Source organism: Cupressus sempervirens, chromosome 5, assembly GCF_028749045.1.
Source record: "Cupressus sempervirens isolate cs-2001-9-10 chromosome 5, ASM2874904v1, whole genome shotgun sequence".
NCBI lineage: Eukaryota > Viridiplantae > Streptophyta > Pinopsida > Cupressales > Cupressaceae > Cupressus > Cupressus sempervirens.
The window spans coordinates 89034126-89057914 of NC_143122.1; the positions used below are offsets into that span (position 1 = coordinate 89034126).

A 23789-nucleotide genomic window follows, 5' to 3' on the forward strand; every position below is an offset into this window, starting at 1 on the left:
GATTGTTAGATTGTGGTGACTGATCATGGAAGTATTGTACATACTCCATAATTCCATAGTTTTTTGGGGCTATCTTATTGGCATTTTATGGCTGACATGTTGTAACTACTTTTAACCATAAAGAGAAAAAATACTTGTATAAAAGGGCTTAGGGTTAGTGATTGTTTTATAAGGTGTGATGCAAAAATTGCCTCTTGTGGCAGTATTGAGCTATAAGGGATTATGGATTGTAATTAGGTTGTAATCAATGGATCATAATAATATTGGACTTGCTATTTGGTGGACGTAGCCTCAAGTTTGGGTGAACCATGTTAAATCTTGTTGTCTTGTGTTCTCTTATGTGTGATCCATTATTTTCTATTATTGTTTATATTTACATGTAATTGTTATTTCTGTCTAAAGTTAATCCTAACAACCAAAAGGGAAGGAGGGATGGAAGGAATGTGATTCACCACCCATTTAGCCTAGGTGAGGAAATTTATACGTCGCTAAGGTTTTTATTGTTGTAGATCCTTGATTGGTTTGATTTGCATTGATGTTTTTTTGTAGTCTAATTAAGTTTTGTTCATTGTAGTAGCTTGATTATCTTTGTTTATGTTTTACTTTGTGGTTTTTATGAACATGAAACAAATATGTTCATAAAAATAATAAATACAATTAAAGAAACTTAAAAGAACAAAAAGTTTTATTAAATTATTGTTATTAGCATTCATTAACTACTCTATTTCAGTCTCACACACACACACAAATCTTGTTTCTTCATTGAATTTTATTAATGATGAAGAAATTTAATCCATTTTTATTAATTCAATTAATTATGTTAATGATGACACTAATAGAAATCAAAATCAAAGGGGAAATCATTCATATCATCCCCATAATCAAAATAATAAAGATTAAAGAGGGAGGAAGAGAATAAGGATTGGAAAGAGGGGGCTTCTATGAAACATGTTTTCACTGTGTGGAAGGACATCAAGCATATGGGTGTCCCCTACATCAACGGAGGACAAATAAAAGATATGATGGTAATGCACAAGTTGTACATGTCGATGAACATATTGAGTCTTTGTATTCTAAACATGTGAAGAATGAGAGGTTCTTATTACCAAAAGAGTTGTGCTAAATTATGAGGAGGAACTAGTCCAGAGGAAAATATTATTCACACAAGATGTAAATGTAATGGTGAAATTCGCAATGCTATTATAGATGGTGGTAAAATTGTAACCTTGTTTAAGAGGAAATAGTTAATAAATCAAAGCTAGAGAGTAGATGTCCAAATCCTTACCAGATTTATTTGTTGTCAAAGAACCACAAAGTTTTGATCAAAAATGTCTAGCAAAAATTCAAAAGTGAAATTATCATGATGAGGTATTATGTGATATCATGTTTGTGGATGTTTGTCACATGTTTTAAGGGAGACCATGGCAATTTGATCATTGTGCAATTCATGATGGCTATGCAAATACTTATATTTGACAAAGGAAGGAGTCTCCCACAAGTTGAAGTCATTGAAAGAAATATAGGAAAAGGTATGTAACAATGCAATAATATTTTTAGTTAATGGAAAGAAGTTTCTAGAAGCCATGAAGCATGAGCGTGTGTGTGTGTTTTATTTATTTTAAGATTTGACAAAAAGGAAGTAGAAGATACCCCCGTAGAAGTTGCAAAGTTGTTGGACGAGTAAATCATGATATTTTATGTACTTGACAAATTGCCACTAGTAAGGAAGATTAGTCATCAAATGGACTTTATCCATGAAGCCAATTTATCAAATTAGGACATAGAATGACTCAAGTAGTGAGTGAAGAATTGAACAATCAAGTACTCTAGAGTTACTACAAAAAGGGTTGATAAGTGAAAGTTTAATCCCATGTGCAACACTTGCAATACTAGCACCAAAGACAAATGGAACGGAAGATGTCTACAAGCTCCTAGGCTAGTAATAGGATTGTAAATATAGTTTTTCCTCGACAAGAGTGGATGACATTATAAATTATTTCAGTGAATTCAAGTACATAACAAAAAAATATCTTAAGAGTGGATGTCACCAAATTTGGTTTAGAGAATGAGATGAATGGAAATTAAACTTCAAAACTAAGGAAAGTTTGTATGAGTGGTTTGTCATGTTTCTTAAGCTAACAAGTTGATAAAGAACATTCATGGGACTCATGAGTGAGGTCTATGGGTGAGTTTTTTATGGTTTACATGGATGATATTTTAGTTTTTTAGTAAAACATCAGTGAAGAATGTGATGTATAGTCATAGGGTCATTGAGAAGTTAAGAGAATAAAAGTTGTTGATTCACTTGAAGAAGTACAATTTCATAAAGTAGTTAGTATATAGATCAAATTTATTGTCTTGGCAAATGGTTTTAAAATGGACCTAGAGAAAGTGAAGGTTATTCTCGAATAGTCTACTCTAAAGAGTGTTATTAAGATGAGATTTTTTCATGGTTTGGCTAGCTTTTACAGAAATTTTATCAAAATTTTTAATAGTAGATGTGGACCACTAATAGAAACAATGAAAGGGGATATGTAATACATGTCCATTTTCTATCACTATAGTGTATATGAGCAATGTTAGTATGCTAATAGAAACCAAATTTAAATAAAGCTTCTACAAACTAAACAAAATTCATAAACTTAAAGATAGACTAAGATGAGCTCTCAATTGAGAATATGAGCCATTAATGGGCTCTCTCAATGAGAAGCTCTCTTGTTGAGTAGCTTTGTCTAAATAGATAGGATGTATGCTCAAGCTTATTCTTCAAAAAGGGCTTCAAATGGAGTTGGAATTTGGGTGTGAGTGTATGGTTTTGATGTAAAATGGCTTCTCAAAATGGCATTATGACTTTACTTCATGGATTGTGTTATTTTGCAAAGGGGAAGGATCCAATTTATAGGCAAGAGGCTTGAGGGATTGAGGGCTAAGATGCAAGGATGGGAAAAAGCTTATGAAGGGCTCAGATTGCATGAGAGGAGAGCACATGGATTGTGCTTCCTTACAACCAATCAAGGAGTGACACATGTCACATTGTGAGAGGATGGAGGAAAGGGGAAGGATGAGTCAACAAAAGAGGCTCAAGGGATAAAATCTTCATAAAGACCCTCATAATGACTTGTAAGAGCAATAAAAGGGCTTGTAAGAGTCATTTATGACCTAGTGGACTTCATAAAGTTTTATGGTTGAGATATTTTGAGGGTGATGAGAGCAATTTCGACTTGGACTTGATTAGGAAGGTTTTAAGCTTGTTTAGGCTTGTGCAAATGATTAGAGGATGGATTAGGATGGTTTAGGATTAGCTTAGGGATAGGCAAGTGGATGGCATTTAATGAGGGTGGGTGAAGGAGGAGATATTTGTTAACTTTGGCTTGGGTTAGGAAGTTTTAACTCATGTTTAGGGAATGTGACAAGGTTAGGAGGGGATTAGGATTAGTTTTAAAGACATCTTCTAGAAGAGTCTAGACTTTGGATGAGGATAAAGACTTTCTAGAATAGTCTACAATTTCCTAGGATGAGGATGAAGACTTTCTAGAAGAGTCTAGAACTTCTTAGGGTGAGGATAAATTAGATTTTTAGGAAATAAATAAAGTTTTATTTATTTCAAGGGTTTGGGTTGAGGAGATATTTATTAAAACTTTTTTAATAAACATGAGGATTAATATTTAATCTTAATTAAATATTTTGAGTTGGGGTTAGGGGTAGGAAATGATGAGATTAGCCTTTAATTAAAATTAAAGAAGGATTAGAAGATTTTGGAAGAGTTTAGTGGTCTTAAGGAAATTGGCCAAGTTTTAGGCAAAAAATAAATTTTTTATTTATTTTAGGATTTTTGGTCAATTTATTAATTAAATAATTAATAAATAAGGAAATAATGTTTAAATAAGATTTTAAACATTTTTGGGAGGGATTCCTTAATTAAATATTTTTAATTAAGATAAAGGGATTTAATGGCATAAAAATTAATTAATTAATTAATTAAATAATTAATTAATAAATGATGATGTCATCAGGACTTTTTCAGAATATAAAAATACTTTATTTTCTAAAGGTTTTTAGGTGTCTACATATAGGTTTTTCTATTAAACCCTACCAAGTCTTTATGTGAACATATTAGTTTTTAATTATATTTGGAATGCATTGCTTTTATATATAGAGTAATTGGTTTATCATGCTAGTAGATAGTGATGATTATTGGCTTACAATAATCATATTTTGTATGCTCTTGGTTAAATATTAAAGTTATTTCATGATGATGCTATACTATGTGTTTTAAGTTGATGATTTTAGTTATCTTTATGATGGTGAAATTTGTATCTAAGGAAATGATGTTATTCATATTTGTGTATCATTAGTGTGCCTAATGTGGTTTGATAGCCTAATGTGGTTTGATAGGAGGAAGTCATGGTCATCTGTGAGTTGGAATCTACACGATGTATCACTCTCTACCATTACATGTTTAGTTAGATTTATATTAGTACATGCTCTTCTTTTATGCAAGTTTGCAGGTACCGGGTATCAACTTCCTCAATATTTCAGGATGAGCATGTCCTTTTGCAATATCTCTATAGTAAGAGAGGGGAGATAATGTTTGGGTCCAAATCCCAACCTAAGCCTATTATTGTCTTGAGAAGGAGGACAAGTATCTCATTAACTACATTTCCGAATTTTTCAAGATGACATGAGTTCATGAACCTAACCTTGAGCACAATAGTCTTTGAGTTGTTTTCATGTAGTTTAGTTGTGTGAGTTTGGTTGTATGTTTACTTTATGAAGAAAATTCACCAATCTTAATTATGATATAGGAATAATTAAATCTTCTAAATATTAGAGTATTAAATATTATGAATTAATTAAACTATATATTTTATTAAAAGGACTTCAATAAGACTCCAATTGTGGAATTAAAGAGTAATTTTTAAATTTTAAATCAAAACCTACATTAATAGTTGCACAAATGATATGAATTGATTTTGAAAAGTCAAGTTGCATATTATATTGTACTAAATTTATTACTTATAATTTTTCTTATATGCTAAAAATATTAACTACAAACTAAATATTAATATGTAATTAAAGTTGCACATTCAATTTAGTAAAATTGAATCATGATTTAAGTTTAAAAGTTTTGTAATTTAAATTAAGTGGTTTTTAGTTGAGTTGTGTATTTTAATTTAATTAAAATTAAATACTACAACTTAAAAAATACTTTATTATGAAATTATAACTTTATCTTTTAAAATAAAGTTAAATGACTTAACTAAAAGAAATAATTATTAAATTATTATATACACTTTTTTAAATGGAGGTCATCCACGATATATTTGTATATACTCGATACAAGAGCACGAGCCTTACAGGTGAACCTCTTTGGCTAAGATCCAAGGACTAAGGGGTGTTTATTCTGATGAATTTGTTTGGGGCACGATCTCCACCTCATCTGTTTTGAATGTTGGAGTCATGCACTTAGTGAGACTTGGTTCGTGTTGGGCTATTCATGCTGGGCTCTTTAAGAACCTTTCAACTTCACTAGTAGACCAAAGGGCCCACTGACATGTCTTTTTTTTTTTTCAATAACTGGGTTTCTTATTTTAGAAAATCTATTGAGTCTTTTATATGTGAGGGCTTTTTGGTTATTATTTTCATTACATTTATTAGGTGTTGGAGCTTCTTTAGATTTTGGGAGTTTATGAATTTATTCAAAGCTTAGAGTTTTTTAAGAGTTTTAGAATTATTCTTCATGGTTGCAAGTCATTTTGGTGGACTAAGGTGGGGTCTTGAAATCTCTTAGCAATTGTCTTTCGAAAAGATTGTTTGCATCGTACTTGCTAGATTGTTGAAGGTTTTTTGTTTCTATTATTTTAGGGTTTGAATTGGAAAGAATTTTTAGATTTTTATTATTATTTATGTGGATAATTATTACACCCTACATCTTGAGTTGGGAGTGTATTCCTTTGTAGAAATTTTAATTTAAAGAAAATAAAATTATATATTATTATGCATAAAGACATACAAATACTAATTTACATATTAAAAATAATCTTTTTATATCTTTAAAAGCAAAAAGATGAAATAATATTTAGAGTAAATGATGTTAAATCATAAATTAGAAATCAAAAGAAAGATAGATGTATACATTTTTTTAACTTTTTAAAATCTATTTTAATTTTTAGATGTCTAAATTTTAATTTTAATTTATGACGGTTATTTAGGGTTAAGTTGACCTTTATGATTTAGGATCCAGAGGCTTTGTGACCAATTTTTTGTATGAAAATTTATAACCACTCTTATGTCACCAGCAATCCATGTGTTATATTTGGATTTATAACCATTCTTACATCACAGTGAGCCCATATCTTATTTTGGGATGAAACCGTGAGTAATTTTACTTGTTTCCACTCATTATATCTTTTAAACAAAAGGGTGACATCCATTATTTTTCAAGTCTAATTTAACCGGTCACCTTGAGTTATCATTTATGTTGTCCTATATTCAGGATGGTTGTATTTATGGGTTATTTGTCTTTATGTTTGCACTATGATCTGGATGGTTATCTTTATGGGTTATGCACTCTATGTTGGAGATGGATGATATTGATGTTGGTTTATCATTTTTCTAATGTTATGAGACTATATGGATTCTATTATGATTGTGAGATATCCATTATGTGATGGATGATCTTTTAAGATGGTGTATTGAGATAGACAATAAATCCTTGTATGGATGTGGTATTCTTTCTTATGCTCCATTATTATACCTTGGTGAATTTCATGATTATGATTTTAGGAGAACATTTTGTGAAATTATTTTATCCTTCTATTTTGATTTCTTTGAATGGAGCATTGTGGTGGGTTATTCAGGTGTTTAGGGGGAAAGTGGCTTGTAATCGGGGTTGAGGCCCTAAGTGGTTGTCAGGGCAACTCATTATAAGTTGACTTAATAAGTGATAAATTAATAAAATTTGGGAATGGATTTGAACATCAATAAGGTAATTGTGTTCCTTGCACATGCCTTGAGTCCTAGTACATACTAAGATGGAATTTGAGATGATGCTAAATTGAGGTCTTGCATAATTGGTATCCTTGTATATATGAAAGGATTTTTTATGCCACATTGACTCACTAGGGGGATGGGGTCCAAAGGCGTTGCCAAGTAATATTAGAGTTAACTCATCTAATGATAATTCTTTGTATGCATCTTAGGTTTCCTATATTTATATTTGTGTTTTTGTGCTGACTACCTCTAGTATTATTTAAGTTTTTTGTATAGCACCTCTCAAGATAGAGAAGTTTTAGGATCCCTTGCCTAGGATTGTATTGTTAATTTCATAGTTTAATTATCCATATGGGACTTGACACTATCTCCTCAACAAGGTGTGAGTGAATTTAATTAGGTTGCCACAAGGTTGGGTGGTAGTTATTATTTTACCATAGAGGTTCAACATACTTGTACTGGTGGTAGATGTTATATTGTTGCAATTGTCCCATTCTAGCCCAACATTTGAAGACTTGCTATTATCCTCAGTGGATGTATTCTTGTATCTTGTACTTCATATCTTGAGATCACTTCTAACGATGTATCGTATTGTATTGTACTTGTATTTTTATTGCATACCTTGCAACATGTGTAGTAGATGTGTGAGTTAGATGTAGTTTATTCTATCAGTTGTACTTTATGTATTTAGTAATGTGATCATGTATCTAATATCCTTTATGGATGTAGACATTGTACTTATGACCAAATCCAATTAATAAATTTACACAAATGTGATTCATGTTAAGAAACCTTTGAAAATGTAAATGGTAACTGTATTATATTATGTGTATGTGATATGTTTCAATACATTGCTTTGACAACGATATTCATTAATTTGTTGTTTAAGACTTTTAAGAAAACAATTGTTCAATAAACTTAGTAACATGTTTAGGTTAATTTCACTTGGGTTGCCTAATGGGCTATTACAAGATAGAAAAGAGTTTACATAGATTGTGTAAGCAACGAAAAAAATCATTGTTGAAAACAAAAGGTACAAAAAACCTATTTTGGAGATTTCATGTTGTAAAAAGGTATTTCAAGTCACTTGTTATAATAGTGATAAAGCCAATGGAATTGTTTTTAGTCTAGAAGGTAGTATTTTAGCAAGAAGTTGCATGATACCAAAAGAAAATATTTGGTTTATGATTAGGGTTTTATGTTATAGTCCATGCATTGAGGAAGTGTAGATAGTATCCTTTGCCCAAAGAGTTTATTTGGTTTAGTGAATATCAAACTTTATAGTATTTGAATAGTCAAGAAAAGTTGAATCAAGGCATTTAAAATGGATTGATTTCTTGCAAAGTTACACTTTTGTTTTGAAGAACAAGAGTGAAAATTTTAGTAGGGTTGTAGATGCCCTAAGTAGGAGTTAGAATTTATTCACGGGGATGCAAATCAAGGTTGTGGAGTTTCATGAACTCAAAAGTTTGTATCGAAAGGATCCTAATTGTAGTGAAAAGTCATGAGAGCTTGCATGGAACTCGTTACTTTAGACAAGACCAAGTGGTTGGATTCTATAATCCAATATGGGATATTATTGTTATAAATAGGAAATACTAAGAGGCAGGGTGAATCAATATTTCACAAACTTTTGCCCAAAACTGGATATCTTTAATAACTTTATAACTTGCATAAGAAAGTAAACTAACTATGTTGAATAGTAAACATAACCATAAAACAAAGTAACTCATAACACCATATTTTGTTAACTAGGGAAACCCTGGCCAATGGAAAATCTTGGTGGGGATGGTACTCTCAAAATGATCCACTAATCAAAAGTATTTAGTTCAAGATATTGACCCTTTTAGGAGCTTGTTACATCTGTATAGTGTCTCAATCCTTGTTAGAGGACTCGGGCCTTGTTAGAAGCCTCAACCTTGTTAGGAGTTGTTATGTGAAATTTATAAATGTATGCAAGATGAGCTCACTACCAAAAAATGCAATGCACAATAAAGTTCTTCAATACAAAAGATAAATACAAAATCTTTTGCATTGTTGCTAATATTGTCAATATTTGATATTGCCTTTGCTATTCTTCACAAAACTTTAATGCAAATTGCACTGCTTTGATCATACATCAGAATTCATGTCACATACATATCATAGTCACTTCATTAGAAGCACACTTAACATCGCATTTACAATTTTTCTTTATACCTTGTTATTTCATAATTATTTGCTATGTCAGCCTTCGTACCTTTACACGCTTGCCAAAATATAAAATCAACTTTTGCTAGCTTAGGGTTAACATCTAGGATGTCATCCCTAATTAGTAAAGTAATTATTTTAGTAAACAAAATAATTCCTTAACCCAAAATACTCATTTCCTTATCTTGTTGTGCTTTGCCTGTAAAATGTTGCAACTAGTAAAATCATTATAACTATGTCCATACTGACTGTATTGTTCTACGCTCTTGCACATATTATCCTCATAGTGTCTGCTAATTGTACCTAACTTTGCACATGTCAATATTGCTTCTATGAATTGCACTGACCAAAACTCTAAACTATTTTGTCAGATGAACTTTGCAACACTTAGACAATTTTCTAACTCTATAACCCAATTCTTCATCCTTATGATCTGCTCAGGTCACATGACTTATATGTTGCCATAAATGACAACAGCATGTTGACCAGCCTAGGAAAATTTCCAACAATTATCCAAAGGAAGCGATTTGTGCATCCCAAGGAGTTCCGTCAAGGAGAACCTAATCAATGAGAAACATAGTGGAGAATTAGCTTGATACTTTGGTTGAGATAAGGTCATTTTTATAGTAGAGAGCATCCTTATTAACCACAATTGTAACAAAATATTGAGAAGCATGTGCAAAGTTATACAATATGTCAAATAGCAAAAGGAACCAAGTAGAATACAAGGTTATATCAGTCATTACCTATACCAAAATGGCCATAGGGGGATATTAGCACAAATTCTATTTTTCGTTTATTGAAGATGACATGATTAATTTTTGTGGTGGTGGATAGGTTCTCAAAGATCGAACAATTTATTCCTTGTAAGAAGATTAATGTGATGTTGACATTGCAAAATTAGTTTTCAAAGAAGTGAGACTAGATGGTCTATCAAAATGTGTAGTCTCGAAATGAGACACTAATTTTTTGGATAATGTTAAAGTACATGATAGAAAAAGTTGAAGATGGATTTGAAATTTAGTTTAGCACATCATCGAGAGACTAATAAGCAAATATAAGTGGTGACTAGGAGTTTAGAGAACCGGTCAAGATGTTTAATAGGGGATAAACCAAAGGGGTGGGATCTAATTTTACTACCTGAAGAATTTGAATACAATTTTTTTTTGTCAATTGGAGCATTGGTAAATCATTCCAAATTGTATTTAGAAGTAGACCTAGAAATGCTTAAGAGTTAAGAATGTTGGAGAAAGGAGAAAAAAAAGTAGTTTCAAATTTGAAGACTCTGGAAACCATCTAAGGAATTTGCATGATGATGTAAAAAAATCATATTAATACGATGAATATTCAATATAAAGTTAAAGGGGATAAAAAGGGTAAATATTTAAGGAATTTTAGACTAGTTGTGTTATCACAGTTAATTTGCAAGAAGGGAAGTTTTCAATAGGAACATGTAATAAGCATTGAAGACGAAGGAATTTGGACCATGCAAAATCCTAAAGAATGATTATTTTGCAAATGCTTATGAGGCAGAGTTGCCAAGTGGACCTAACAGAACATTATGAAGATAATATTACAAATGAAATAATGGAAGCACAATAGAATACTTCACCACTTACTTTTGATAAGGAGGAGACAGAAGACATCTTAGATAATCTTGTAGACAAACACATAAGGAAAAAGAAATATGAAGAGTACTTGCTCAAATGGAAAGGAAGATTCATTGAAGATTCATCAAGGCTATCAAAAGCAAAAGATGACTAACTTGGTTTATCTTTGAACACCTAAAGTGTGAGGTTGCTTCTAAAATTGTCTTAGGCGTCTGATGCAAGAGCATCTACATGTTAAACAAATTGTTACAAATATGATAAATGTGTTTCAATCATTGTTTTGTTACTGATGTCAAACCTATTTTTTTCTAGTAAGACAATTGCTTATATGATTTAAGTACTATCACCTATTTGATTGATGAAGAAGAATTGATCAAAAGATGTAACAATAGCACCTAGAGGAAAAGTTGAGTTATGATATAAAAAGAAGTACAAGAATCAACTAAGGCGGTGATATCATAGTGCATTGATAATCTACTTAAGGTTGCAAAGGTTGGTTACACTAAGCAAGTTCAAAAGAACAGGTTAAACAAAGTTTGTCTGCCAAACTTGACTGAATGGATAGTAGGTGTCGAGCAAAGTTAGTGGAAGCTAAGCGAAAAATTAGTTGGAGCCGAGTAAAAGTCTATTTTAGTGTATGCTGAACAAAACCGTGGATGTTGAGTAAAGTTTAGTTGATGCCACGCACTAGTAAACTTTAGTTCGTGTCGAGCGATTTTACAGAGGATGTCGAGCAACGCAGTATGTGTCGAGCATCAAAAGCAAGTTAATGCCAAATGCCATCATTATTAGAAAGGTCGTGAATTCGATGGATATAAGCCAACAAGTTTTTTTTCTTGGATTGTGTGAACCAGGTGGAAGATAAGATTGATGAGTTGGTGGCACAGGATTCATGGTAAACCATTTTGAAGCGAATTCAAAGAGGATTAAAGAAGTTTCTAGAAGTGATATGAAATGAGGGGTAGATTCATTGAATCCTACCTAATCTATCCTAACCCTAAATTGGATGATGGAAAATGAATGTCAAAAGATCTTAATTCTCTATTTAAAGGGATGGCTAGTCAGAAGCAAAGGTTTTCATGAGTGAAAACTTAAGAAAGACAAAGAGTTAGGGGTATTGCTTCATTCAATGACCTAATTGAGAGTCTACATTGGCATGTTAAGCAAGAAGGCTTAAGGGTATGGATGCTTGAAAGGTGAACAAACTATCAGAGCTAAAATGTGTGAAAGCGAAGTAGAAAGAAGGACTGAAACAATGATCTGTAATCTACAAATGGAGTTGTAAGTTGTTATCAGATTAAGTCTTATTTTTACTCTCAAATAATTGTATTAGTCTAGGGTAAATCCTTTGCATTAAGGTTGACCTAACAATCATTTGTAAATCCTTTAACCGAGTGACATTCCAAGTGAATGGTCTAAATTCCTCTAACAAGGCTCACTCCTAATAGGGTGATTGAAATCCTTTAACAGGGTCAAATTTAACAGTGTGTATTGTAACTTTTAACAGGGCTGACCTTTTATAGGGCATCACTTCATAAGAGTGAAAAAAGTAGCATGTTACTGCTCGTTTTTCCCAAATTGGGTTTCCACGTAAATCATTCTGTCAAGTGTGTTTTTGAATCTTTTATGTGTCATGTTTACATTTCTGCAAATTGATTTGATAGTAACCTACAAGTTTTAAGTGATTGCATAATCTTATGGATGCATGTAATGGGCACCCCTGGATGTCCCAAAAAAATAAACCAAATTGCTGAAAGGAATTATGTCAAACAGTTTGCATTCAACTTCTTATTTCTCCGTTTAATGTTTTAAACCCCTTATAACTCCGAAAATCAAAAGTTTATTTGTTTGTTGTGTTTCGTGCATGGAACTGGTATCGTACAACATAAACAAGAAAGAAACTACAATAGTATGCAAAGTGGAAATGAACTGCTGCTAATAAAATGTTATTTTCAGAATTCATAAAATCAAATACATGGCAGATTTATCAACTCATTAATTACTTCAGCAATATTGACATAATACTCCAGCCCATGCTTTCGAACTTGCTGCTACAATACTTTGTCCTTCAATCAGTCCACTACCTTCATAATACCATTCCCTCAAAGCGGCATAAGCATCGGACAAGTATTGAAGAAGATATGAGCAAAATACCAAATCTGCCTGTAGCCGAAAATGCAATTAAACTGTCTGAAAATGAAGCCAATAACAAAGGATTTCAAAGGCCAAACCCCAAGGGAATGACGTCTAGAATGTTACAAGAGAGGATAGACGTCCTCAAATGCCAAGAACGGAGCTGCAACTCACACACCAATTTCTTCTCATATTCAACTTGTCTAATGAAGCCACAAATGCTTCCTTTTATTCTATTTCCAAGGGTCCGCTCAACTCATATGGGCAATGTGGGATAAAAGATGTGTAATATATAAAACATATATTAAAATACCCCTTATGTCTCCCTTGGGTACACGTCACCATAAAATAAATATTAAAGTAACACTTTAATATTTTACAATTAAATTAGACGTTACTTTAATAAAACTTCAGGCATTAAAATGTATTAGCAATCGGACTCCGAATAATGCGAGTGATAGCTGATCGAAAAGCTCTCACCAAGGAGTATCGAATCCAATCACCAAAATTGACCTGCACTGTGTCCTGCCGACTTACTAAAAAATAGTAAGTATGCCTGAAACTGAGTAAATCAACTTCGTTTTGGCCCAAACTGGAAAGGACTAGGCCAAAACACTCCAGGATCCCATTAAACCCTTCGTTAGCCCTCGGGACCATGTAGAACAAGGCTAACGCACACACACTTGGTCAACTACTAAAAGAACGTGAAGACCAAAAGATGGGATCATTACAATGCATGCATGAAGATAAATGTTTTATGGGTTCACTAAGCTATGAAAAGTTTTATTTATACATCTAGACCTTGGATAACTGATTCACCCCCCTTTTAGTTATTCTAAAAAATTCCAACACTACGTTGTAGAAGTAATCTTATATCACCTATAAATATTATTTAGTTGTTAACAAGGGTTATCTTTTCTGGAGTTTCTATTATTTACATGGTTAATATTTTTAGTAAGTTGTCAATTTTGCACAAAATCATACACAGGCATCCTAAACAATGAGCTAGAGTTGATGGTGAAGGATTTATCCCAATAGCTTGGGGCATTTGAGAAATATTCAATTTCTTAGGAAAACATTTCAAATAAAATGTTAAAATGCACTTTTCATGGCCTTAGAAGCCCCAAATCAAGTTTAAAAGTGTGGATCTTATAACTTGAATAAAAGCATGTTGTAGATCTCTTCACAAAATTTTTGAGGATGTATGATATTTGCAAAGACAATGGTTGAATTAAAAAATATAGCATTTAAAAGTTGTGATACCTTAGGAGGAAAATTAAAAATTCTTAAAATATTCCTATGAGCACCAAACCAAATTTGGGCATGTTCTTGATATATTCCCACATAAGAAAAACAAGGATATAAAAGTGGTTGTCCTCCAAAAGAGGAAGTTACATTTTCTTAAAACATTCTAATGGAGTTGAACTTCCCAATATAAAGAAGACAAATGGTAGTTACAAGGGACAATTAATTTTGCATATGGTGGTTCTAACTTGCAAATTATTGTAAAGAAAATGTTCATGAGGGTGTGGCAAGTTATTTTTTGATTGTTGTAATTTCATTTCATGGGGATAATGGGAAACAAGTGTTTATTCTTAATATTTTCTACTTATTGTCTACTTTTGTTGTTTGTTTGGGCTTGTAGCAAGATATCCTTCAATAGAGGAGCTCTTTAATGAACTATTCACTTGTTGGAGCTTTTGTAAATGAGATCTCAAGCTAAGTGAATTTGATCTAGTAGATCTCTTTATAGTTAAGCATGCTTAGATAAAAGTAATATTTAAGATGGATGATATTTGTGAAATTCTTGATACTTCTTAACATCACCTAAATGAGAATGCTATGTATATCATTCATACTCATGAGACATGGATTCATATGAACAATAAAACATGAGTACTATTTGAACAAAAAAGAATGTACTTCGAAATTTTATAAATTAAAAAAACTATATCTCACTTATGTCTTTTGATTATTTATACATATTATATTAAACAAATAATAAACATTTTTAAATATTTACCTTAAATCAATCTTATCTTTTAAAAAAAATACAATCAACTAAAATATTTTTAATTTACAGTACTACACTAAATAATATGAAATTTTCAAAATTTCATATATATAAACCATAATAAGGTACATAAATTGTATATAGAAAAAAATTGAAATAATTTCATATTGTCGTTATGCAGAAATAATGCATTTCTAAGTATTTCTATAGTTTTCAAGGTAAGGAAAGCCAACCCCACATTCCTATACTTAAATCATAAGCTCCATGCAAAAGGAATATGTTCTTTTAGTAAAAAGTTCTTTTAATAGTTTATGTCCAATTGGTTTTCTTGTCATTTTAAATCTTCTTGTAAAATTTATGTGTTGATAGATGATGTCAAATATTGGAAAAATGGTTTGATGGGCATTGGGCAATTAATTAGAAGCAAAAATAAATAAAATTGAAGGATACTATAAATAGAATTATAAATAGAAATTGAAAATATTTATTAAATTTTATTTATATCGAAGAAAATGTATGTTCTTGAAGTAGTGTTGTTTTTTTTTTCTTTTTTCTTTTTTCTATTCTATGGAGATTCAGCATTTTCCTAAATTCATCCGGTCTTATCCTTTTAGATGTAGTAGACCAAAGGCCCTTTGACAAATTGCTGCTTTTAAATTTAATTGTATGAATATTTTTTCATCAATATTTTATAGAGACTTGGTGATAGAGACATAGATGAAATATACTTATACAATCAAATTCACAAACAACAATCAAATATTTAATAGCTATTGTCAAAAATAGAAAAGTGACTTCACCAGCATTGGACAGTTTATTAGAAGTGAAAAAAGTAGAAAGGAATAAAACAAAATATGATTCATAAAAACTCAGATATAAATGAAAATTGAAAAATATTTATTTAAATTCCAATTTTCCTGAAGAAAATGCATACTCTTCACCAGAAGTGAAACAGCGAACATAACCTATTTTGCACTCTTTTTCTTTAATAAATGTAGAAAAAAAATTACATGAAAAGAGTGCAGTCAACCCTGTGAATGAATGCAGTTGCATTCACATTCAAATTCCATGTACTAAAAGGGATCTAAAAGGTAAAAGCGAAATGTGGAAAGGACAAAACTTGTTAAAGTCTGAATGATTAACGAAACCAGAAGACAATTCATTTCCCATCCAAACAATCGGTAAATCAAAAGCCTTTTAGAAAATTGACATCTGAAAGTAAAAGATAGAAGATCCAACAGACAAACTACAATCCAGCAGTTGCTTAGCAGAAAAACTGCAAATCTTCTTAACATAATCAAATCAAATTCAGAAACGTTTGATGCTAAAATCACTAACACGATCAAATCTAGAGCTTACCGATACATTCTAACGGATTGTGGAAATCTGATTACATTAATATAAAATCAAATTATAAAGCAAAGTACGATGCGCCCTCTAAGGATGCATATTCGGCAGGAAACAAGGCTTTACGAATTCACTTCAGTTTACTGATCTAAAGTCCTCTGTGATTATGTTTTCTGAGCTACATTCCTCCAAGATTATATTGCAGAGACATCTCGTGTTTGGCGGCGGCTGCTGCTGCTGCAACTGTTCTAGGGCTGCTCCCGCTGCTACTATCAGACAGAGAAGCCAAGGTTTTCTGCAAAACACCAGTTGGGCTGCCACGAGGGCTCAGTTCCCATCCATCGCCCATCAAATTAATAAGCCCAGATGACTTTGACCCACTTCCAGGGGTTCCAACTACATTAGTTGTACTACTAGACTGTAAAACTTCTGCAAGAGGTCCACCCACTGGACTTTGCCACGTCACAGAGATCCAATTAGTGGTCTGTCTGTGCCTGTCTTCATTCAGGAGGCCTAACCCCATGCCTACGCCAAGACCCATCTGAGTTGGATCAAGTGGGTCTTCCTCAGTCGATGACCTGGCAGATGACATGGACAGTTTGGGGGAGGATAGGGTCATCTTTCCTCTGGGTGAAGTGGGGAAATCAGATATGGTCATAGGAAGGGACATGGAAAGCTGTGTCCTGTTTGAGGATCGCTCTTCCATGTCAGGCCAAGATATAGTTGTTGGGTTTCTGGTTGTACGTGGCCAGTCATCAAAGAAGTGTCTCAGGGGTTGTCCCTCTGATGACTGGTCATTGCCATAGCCAGTGCTTAAAAAGGAATGTTGCTGTTGCTGCTGTTCTTGTAATTGCAAGTCCATCTGATTAGTGTGAGGCATAAGGCTGAAGTTCTGGCCAAGTATTGTACCAAGTTGTGGAGAGGAGTATTGCAGCATGGAGGAGCTGTTGTTAAGTTCATCCACACCTCCTTTCATCCAGTTCATGTATCTACACGACACCAGGCAAACTTCTTGTTACATAACATATTAATAGTGCATAAGTTTCCACAATTTATAAGAAATTTTTTTTCAAATGCTGCTCCTGGAATTGATTGTGTTTTCACACTTAGTTATCCATCGTCCTGATAATGGATCATGGAATGATCTGAAACATCAATGAAAAAATCCTCACACAGCTGATTCCAGAAGCAGCAATTGAAAAAAACAGTACACATTGACATACATGATCTTTCTGGATTCGATTGTGTATATGATTTTTAGCATTGACGTTTCGGATCACACTCTGTGATTCATCATCAGTGTGATCCGAAACGTCAATGCAAAAAATCATATACACAATGATGAATCACAGAGTGTGATCCGAAACATCGATGCTAAAAATCATATACACAATCGAATCCAGAAAGATCATGCATGTCAAAAATGGTTCGTGAAAACCTAATGAAAGACATTACACATTGTTCTAATTATGGACACTGTAAGCCTAGCAAGGTTACACAGATCAAAGACTAACAAGATTTTTGATGCATATGGGGATGAGACCATGCAAGGCTATTTCAAAGATTTGCAAAACCCATTTGTGATATAGTTCGGTAACATCTTTAATAGACGAACCAGCTTGATGTATATAGGGATGAGACTATGCAAGGCCACTTCAAGGATGTGCAAAACCCATTTGTGATGTAGTTCGGTAGCCCAAAAAGCTTGTTGTAAATAGGGATGACAGCATGCAAGACCATTTGAAAGATGTGCAAAACCAGCTTGATGTATATAGGGATGAGGATATGCAAGGCCACTTCAAGGATGTGCAAAACCCATTTGTGATGTAGTTGAGTAGCTTAAAAAGCTTGTTGTAAATAGGGATGACAGCATGCAAGACCATTTGAAAGATGTGCAAAAGTTTTTGCTATGAGCGCTGGTTAATCTTTATACAAAATGTATCAAAGACAAAAAAAAATGTCCAGAATTTTTTCTCCCAGATTCATTGAAACTTTTTCCTTTTTTTCTGTTTTCTATCATGAAATATGTAGATCATGAAGAATAAATGTCAAATTTTCAAAAAAAACTCCATTATATTTTTTATCAATGATAAATTTTGTATAGAGAATAGCGTCCTCCTTTGCCATGTGGTTCAGTCACACCTTTAATGAACCTTTGACCTTTTACAGGTAGGATTTGGGTGGGATGTATTCATGGCGGAGGCAGTGAGATTCTTTAGCCCTAGACGGTCTGCTGTTCTGGTACCTATAATTATGAATCAGTACATTCACAGTTTCAACTTGCTCAAACAATTCCATGGCTCTGAAACATTATTTCTAGAAGGTATATGCATCCTGGTACTCGGCAGCATGATGCGTTTAAGGCCTGCATTTTATCAACCACAGAAGAAGAATCTTTATTGTCCTTGTATAAATGGTTTTACTGAAAGGAGTTGAGATAACTACTAGTTGGGCTCATCTCATGGTACCAGCGGTAACTTTCTCTGCAACACTAAAAGTTACTGCATTTCAATATAATTGAATAACACCATCCAAATGCATGTGATTCAGGTACTCGGGGGATCCTGACCCTCACTTATTTATGACGCATCCTAAATGATGGACATCTATACCGTACTCTGGAAGTTTGTCTGTGAAACAGAAACCAAGCAGCACAGATTTTGACAGTGGTCTCAATTGCAGGTGCCTACATTTATTTCACTTGGCTTTGCAGTAAAAGGGCTTTTCAGTACGGAGGAACTATAATTTGCTTAGATGCCTTGTGCATTCAAACATTAGACCTCAGTAAAGCACAGAAGGTACATTCAGTGTTTTCAATCCCCACTCTAAATGATGGCAGACAGCAAACAGCTATTTTATGTTGTAAACTTCAAAAGAAATAAAAAACATTTATACCTGTTGTCCTTGCTGGACATGGCAGATGCCGCACCACTACCACCATTACCTCCAACAGAAATCATGTGAAATGGGGGTTTGTTAAGCCGGCTAGAAACACCATCGCCACCGCCATTAATGGGCATACTTCCTCCACTTTCAGAGAAACCCTTCATTCCTATCGTAGAATGTGCACAATGGCTGTTAATCGAGAATGGAGGATGGAGACTGGTAAAACTAGTACCTCCAGTGCTTCTGCGACCTATAGAAGAAGACGAATCGTGCCCTCCCAGAGTAGCAGTATAGCTGCTACTAGCTTTACCGCTACTACTACTAATATTGGTACCAATCTGACCTTCCACGAGCTTTCTTGAACGGGGCCGGCCTCTGTGCATGTGCCGCTCACAATATTTCTGATCCGGGGCAACATCTCTGGAACAACGCCATTTCTTCCCATCTGTCCTGCGGCATCTCCCAGGCTCCGGATCCGTTTTGTTTGCAAATCTTAAATTGAAAGAGCTCCACCCCACTGCATCACACCACAAAAATCCCAACATTATCATTTAGGCCAATAGCGGCTGGGGCACCCATTTTGTTGCAGAGATTGTAAATCAACAAAATAAATGGCGCCCAAAAACTCTGGGCATTGCAAAGGATAAAATTAGAGGGCATATTGCCTATCGGCTTAACAATGGAGCCCAAAATTTATGAGCAAACAGAGGATAAGTTAAAGGGCATATTGCTATCGGCCTAACAATGGCGCCAACAGTTTAAGAATAAATTGCAGGTCAATGTGCATATCGGCCTAATAATGGCATCCAAAGATTGTGTAAACCAGATCAACAGAGATCGCATTCGTGTCCCATTTTCTGCGGATTATGACCCGCATTTGATCCAACATTTTTCACAATTAGTCATGAGTTAACGAGTTGTTTAAATATTGCACATTGGCCTTGAACTCAAAGCTGCTGTTACTAGTGCAGAACTGTTCTAAGCGGCTCAAAATGTATGTACTGAACTAAAATGACAAAATGGCATCCGATAGAAAGATGAAGAGCAGGAGAAAATCTTACTGGTTGGATAACGAGGAGCAGAGAGAGCTGATAAACCGGTGAATTGAGTGAGGCTCTTCCGAATGGGCATAAGCAGGTCAGAGGGCACTGTTATACCAGCAGCCATGTACTTGAAAATCAAAGCCTGGTGTTCAAGCTCCTGCCACTGAGATGATGTGAAGAAGAGCCTTGATCCATGTCCAGTATAACTGCCCAACCCCATTCCAAAGTTGTTCATACTTTCTCCTCTCCCCACAGACAATGACAATCCTGCTCAGCACATATTCTTCTTAGAATCTTTACATTGACTGCAGTAAATGTTACCTGGTTAAATAGACTCAAATGTGAATTCCAATATATACACCGCCTCCAATGAGGTTTACTTGTCTTTGTCGCTTTAATTATGATAAACACCAAAAGTTACGATCAAATCCACGATTACAACTACTCCCCGAATCATCCACACGTTTCGGTCCTAAAGCTCAACCTCTTTGTAGCTTGTGTCTAAGCTTTTATCATCAGTCAAACAACGAAGTACAGCCAAAATAGACCCATAAGGCTCAGGCATATTTGCACATAAACACCACTGTAAATCCAAAAATTTGCATTCCTCTCGTTCGTGTGTAAACACATCAATGGAAGATAGGTTTGTGTGTTGTGGAGGCATGAACGAGTGTTGCAACCGATCAACTTAAAACCAAATTGGGTTGGCTTCGGGTGTTCATAAAAGATGATAAGCTAGAGGGAAGCTAGAGGGTAAGTATAGATGTTGGTGGTTGAAGGTCAAAAGGTAAAGGAAAAGATTGACAATTCTTAGAGCTGAGTGTAGACCATGGCGGGTGTGGGCTAGTCACTAAATTTTCCATGAAAGGCTAGAAAGGCTTCTTGTTGACTAAAAGGTTCAACCTACATGATAATATGGAATGTTTATGGAAATTCATTTAGTCTTTTTATAGGTTTTTAGTTGTTAGGTAGTGATGTCAAAAGGGTTTGAGTTTCATTTAGCTTCTTGTTGGTCAAAAGGACAAGGTAGCCCATGGATTCATATGGAATGTTTCTTGAAACCTATTTTGGTCCTTTCATGAGTTTTTCATTGCTAGGTTGTGGTGTCAAAAAGGTTTGAGCTTCATTTTGGTTAAAGGAGCATAGTATGATATTGAAATAGCAATGTTAGTTCATGAAGATGGATAAAATATATATCATGTCTATTAGTAGGGGTAATTTGCTTATTAGGATGTTCTATATAATAGTTACTAAGTCTAACCTTTTTGAGGGTTTAAACTAGCATATGTCTGTATCCAAGTAACTTTTTATACATATTAAAGATGCATTGCCCTTAGACTATGTTTTATTGATTAAGAAAATAAAATAACATTAATATATAAATTATTAGAAAATTAATAATTTAAATATATATACTATTTTAAAACATATTAACCACAATGCAACCAAATTATATAGTTAAACATATAGAAAAAAATATGATTATAATATAATTATATAAAGAGAATAAATTGTATATAAATTAAATAATAATATGAACTATATAAATAAAGGGGATAAAATATAATATAGTATATCATTATATAATAAATAAAAATAAAACAGATTTTGAATAGATTTTATCTAAGAGTTGGTTATGAGAATTTCAAGTGTTATCTATGCAAGATGTTTGAGGTTGTTAAAATTTCTTTTATAGGTACTTTTAACTCTAGAAAAATCATAATGAATTTTACTCTCTCTCAAATGTTCTTGGATTTGAAATTTGGATTCTAAGTTGGGATCGAATTTGTAAACCAAAGGACAACATGGTGGTCCTAGCCTTCAAAAGATTAAGATTACTTGTCAAACTATGGCAACTAAATTATACTATTATTGATGCAGGATTATTTTTACCCGTAACAGGTATTTGAATGATGTTCCTAAATAATGTTCTTAATTAATGACTTTTGTAGATTATCATAAATAGTTGTATATCTCTCCTTTGTAGTGGTGTAATTAAGGAATTTTACCTTGGTTATTTCTCACCTTGGTCCTAATAACACTTTAGTTTTAATCTTGCTTAAGGGATTCCATAGAAGTAGTTGACGTATGCCCATTTTATGTGGACTTGACATGTTATTATTTATTCATATCCACTTATTGTAGATGGACTTTTCTACCTTAGGTGAGTGATCCACCTTTTCCGGTACTGTCACTTTATCATTCTCCACCTTTGTTGTACACATTTTACTAAACACATTAGAGAATGATCCACCTGTAATCGGCATGGTGTTCCACCTTGGGTGGGTGATAAGTTGTCTCTTAATTATCATGCAATCAGAGAATTACACTCGTTATAGTTCCATCCATTCCTTTCTACTCACCTAAGCTATATAACCAAGGGGTCTCCTATGTTCTATCATCTAATTTTTTATATATTATGTTTTTTTATCAGTAAAAGGTTGAAGCCAGAAGATTAGTTTATTGACAAACATCAATATATTACAACCTCCATCCAATGCAAAGCATTGATAAGAAATAATAAAGCAAAGAGAAGATTTAGTACAGCCCATGAATTATGCAGTCCATAATACAAAATACAAGTTTACAAAACACTACTACATTTTGCCATAATTTCTAACATTAATTTTTTATGTCGATGGCACGTTTTGTGAAATTGTTGTTTTTTTAATTGGTCTCGACGTCATCGGAATAATGACTACCTATTTTGAGACTTTTGAATGCCGACGATCATGGGCAATACAAAAAAAGAAAGACAAAATACCAAATCATTTTCATAGTTGATCGAGTGTGCACAAAAGGCACGATTTTGGCCTGATGAGGTTTGAGCACCGAATATCAGTGTGTGTGTCACTCAAAAATGCAAGCCCACATATTATCGACACTACTTGAGTAAGGATGTGTATTGCTTCAAGTTTATGTGGTTTAAAAATGAAATTGCTTGAAACTTGATTTATGTGATTTGCAAATGAAATCGCCTAGCTTGAAACAAGATTTTATTTGAAAATAAATTGCTTGAAACTGCAAAAAATCTGTACAAAAAATAATCAACTACACACTAAGAACATTAAAACCCTTGTCGCATTTGAGAAGCACAATTCGTGGCACCAATATTTTTGGGATGATTGCGTAGCTATCAACACTAAGTTGCAACACAAATGCAACACCCTAGCTAAATTGCACAACACATTCATTCCCATGGAATTCATAAATTCATTTAGTATATCTGCTAATCCTAATAATGGCTTTCTATTAATTCTAGTTTGTGGGGTTTTGATTTATAAAGCTAGGTGTGATTCGATGAGAAATAGTTGGGATTTTCAATATGTTGGTAAGAATATATACACACTCTTTCGACACCAAGTAAGCATGTCTATGGTGATTCTTTTCTTACACATGTACACATAAGGGTGAGGGAATCCATTTTAGACTAGCAATAGGATCCATCTATATTCAGCCTTGATCTTTTCCTCTTTGTACATCCCATCCCATCATGTTTTCCCACCTCTAGCCCTTTACGCCCATATAAGAAGTCAACACAACAACCCACATATCAAATTTTGCAAAGGATAG

General features: G+C 33.4%; 1 protein-coding gene across 1 annotated transcript; it reads right to left on the reverse strand.

Annotated features, from left to right (window-relative positions):
* Nucleotides 1-16316: 16316 nt before the first annotated feature.
* On the reverse strand, nucleotides 16317-20543 carry LOC149554685 (growth-regulating factor 5-like). The gene is made up of 3 exons (XM_089828739.1): nucleotides 20235-20543; nucleotides 19183-19690; nucleotides 16317-17276 (listed from the first exon to the last, which is right to left on the reverse strand). The coding sequence occupies exons 1-3, from the start codon at nucleotides 20449-20451 to the stop codon at nucleotides 16466-16468; spliced, it is 1536 nt and encodes a 511-aa protein (XP_089684865.1). The 5' UTR covers nucleotides 20452-20543; the 3' UTR covers nucleotides 16317-16465.
* Between the last annotated feature and the right edge of the window lie 3246 nt (nucleotides 20544-23789).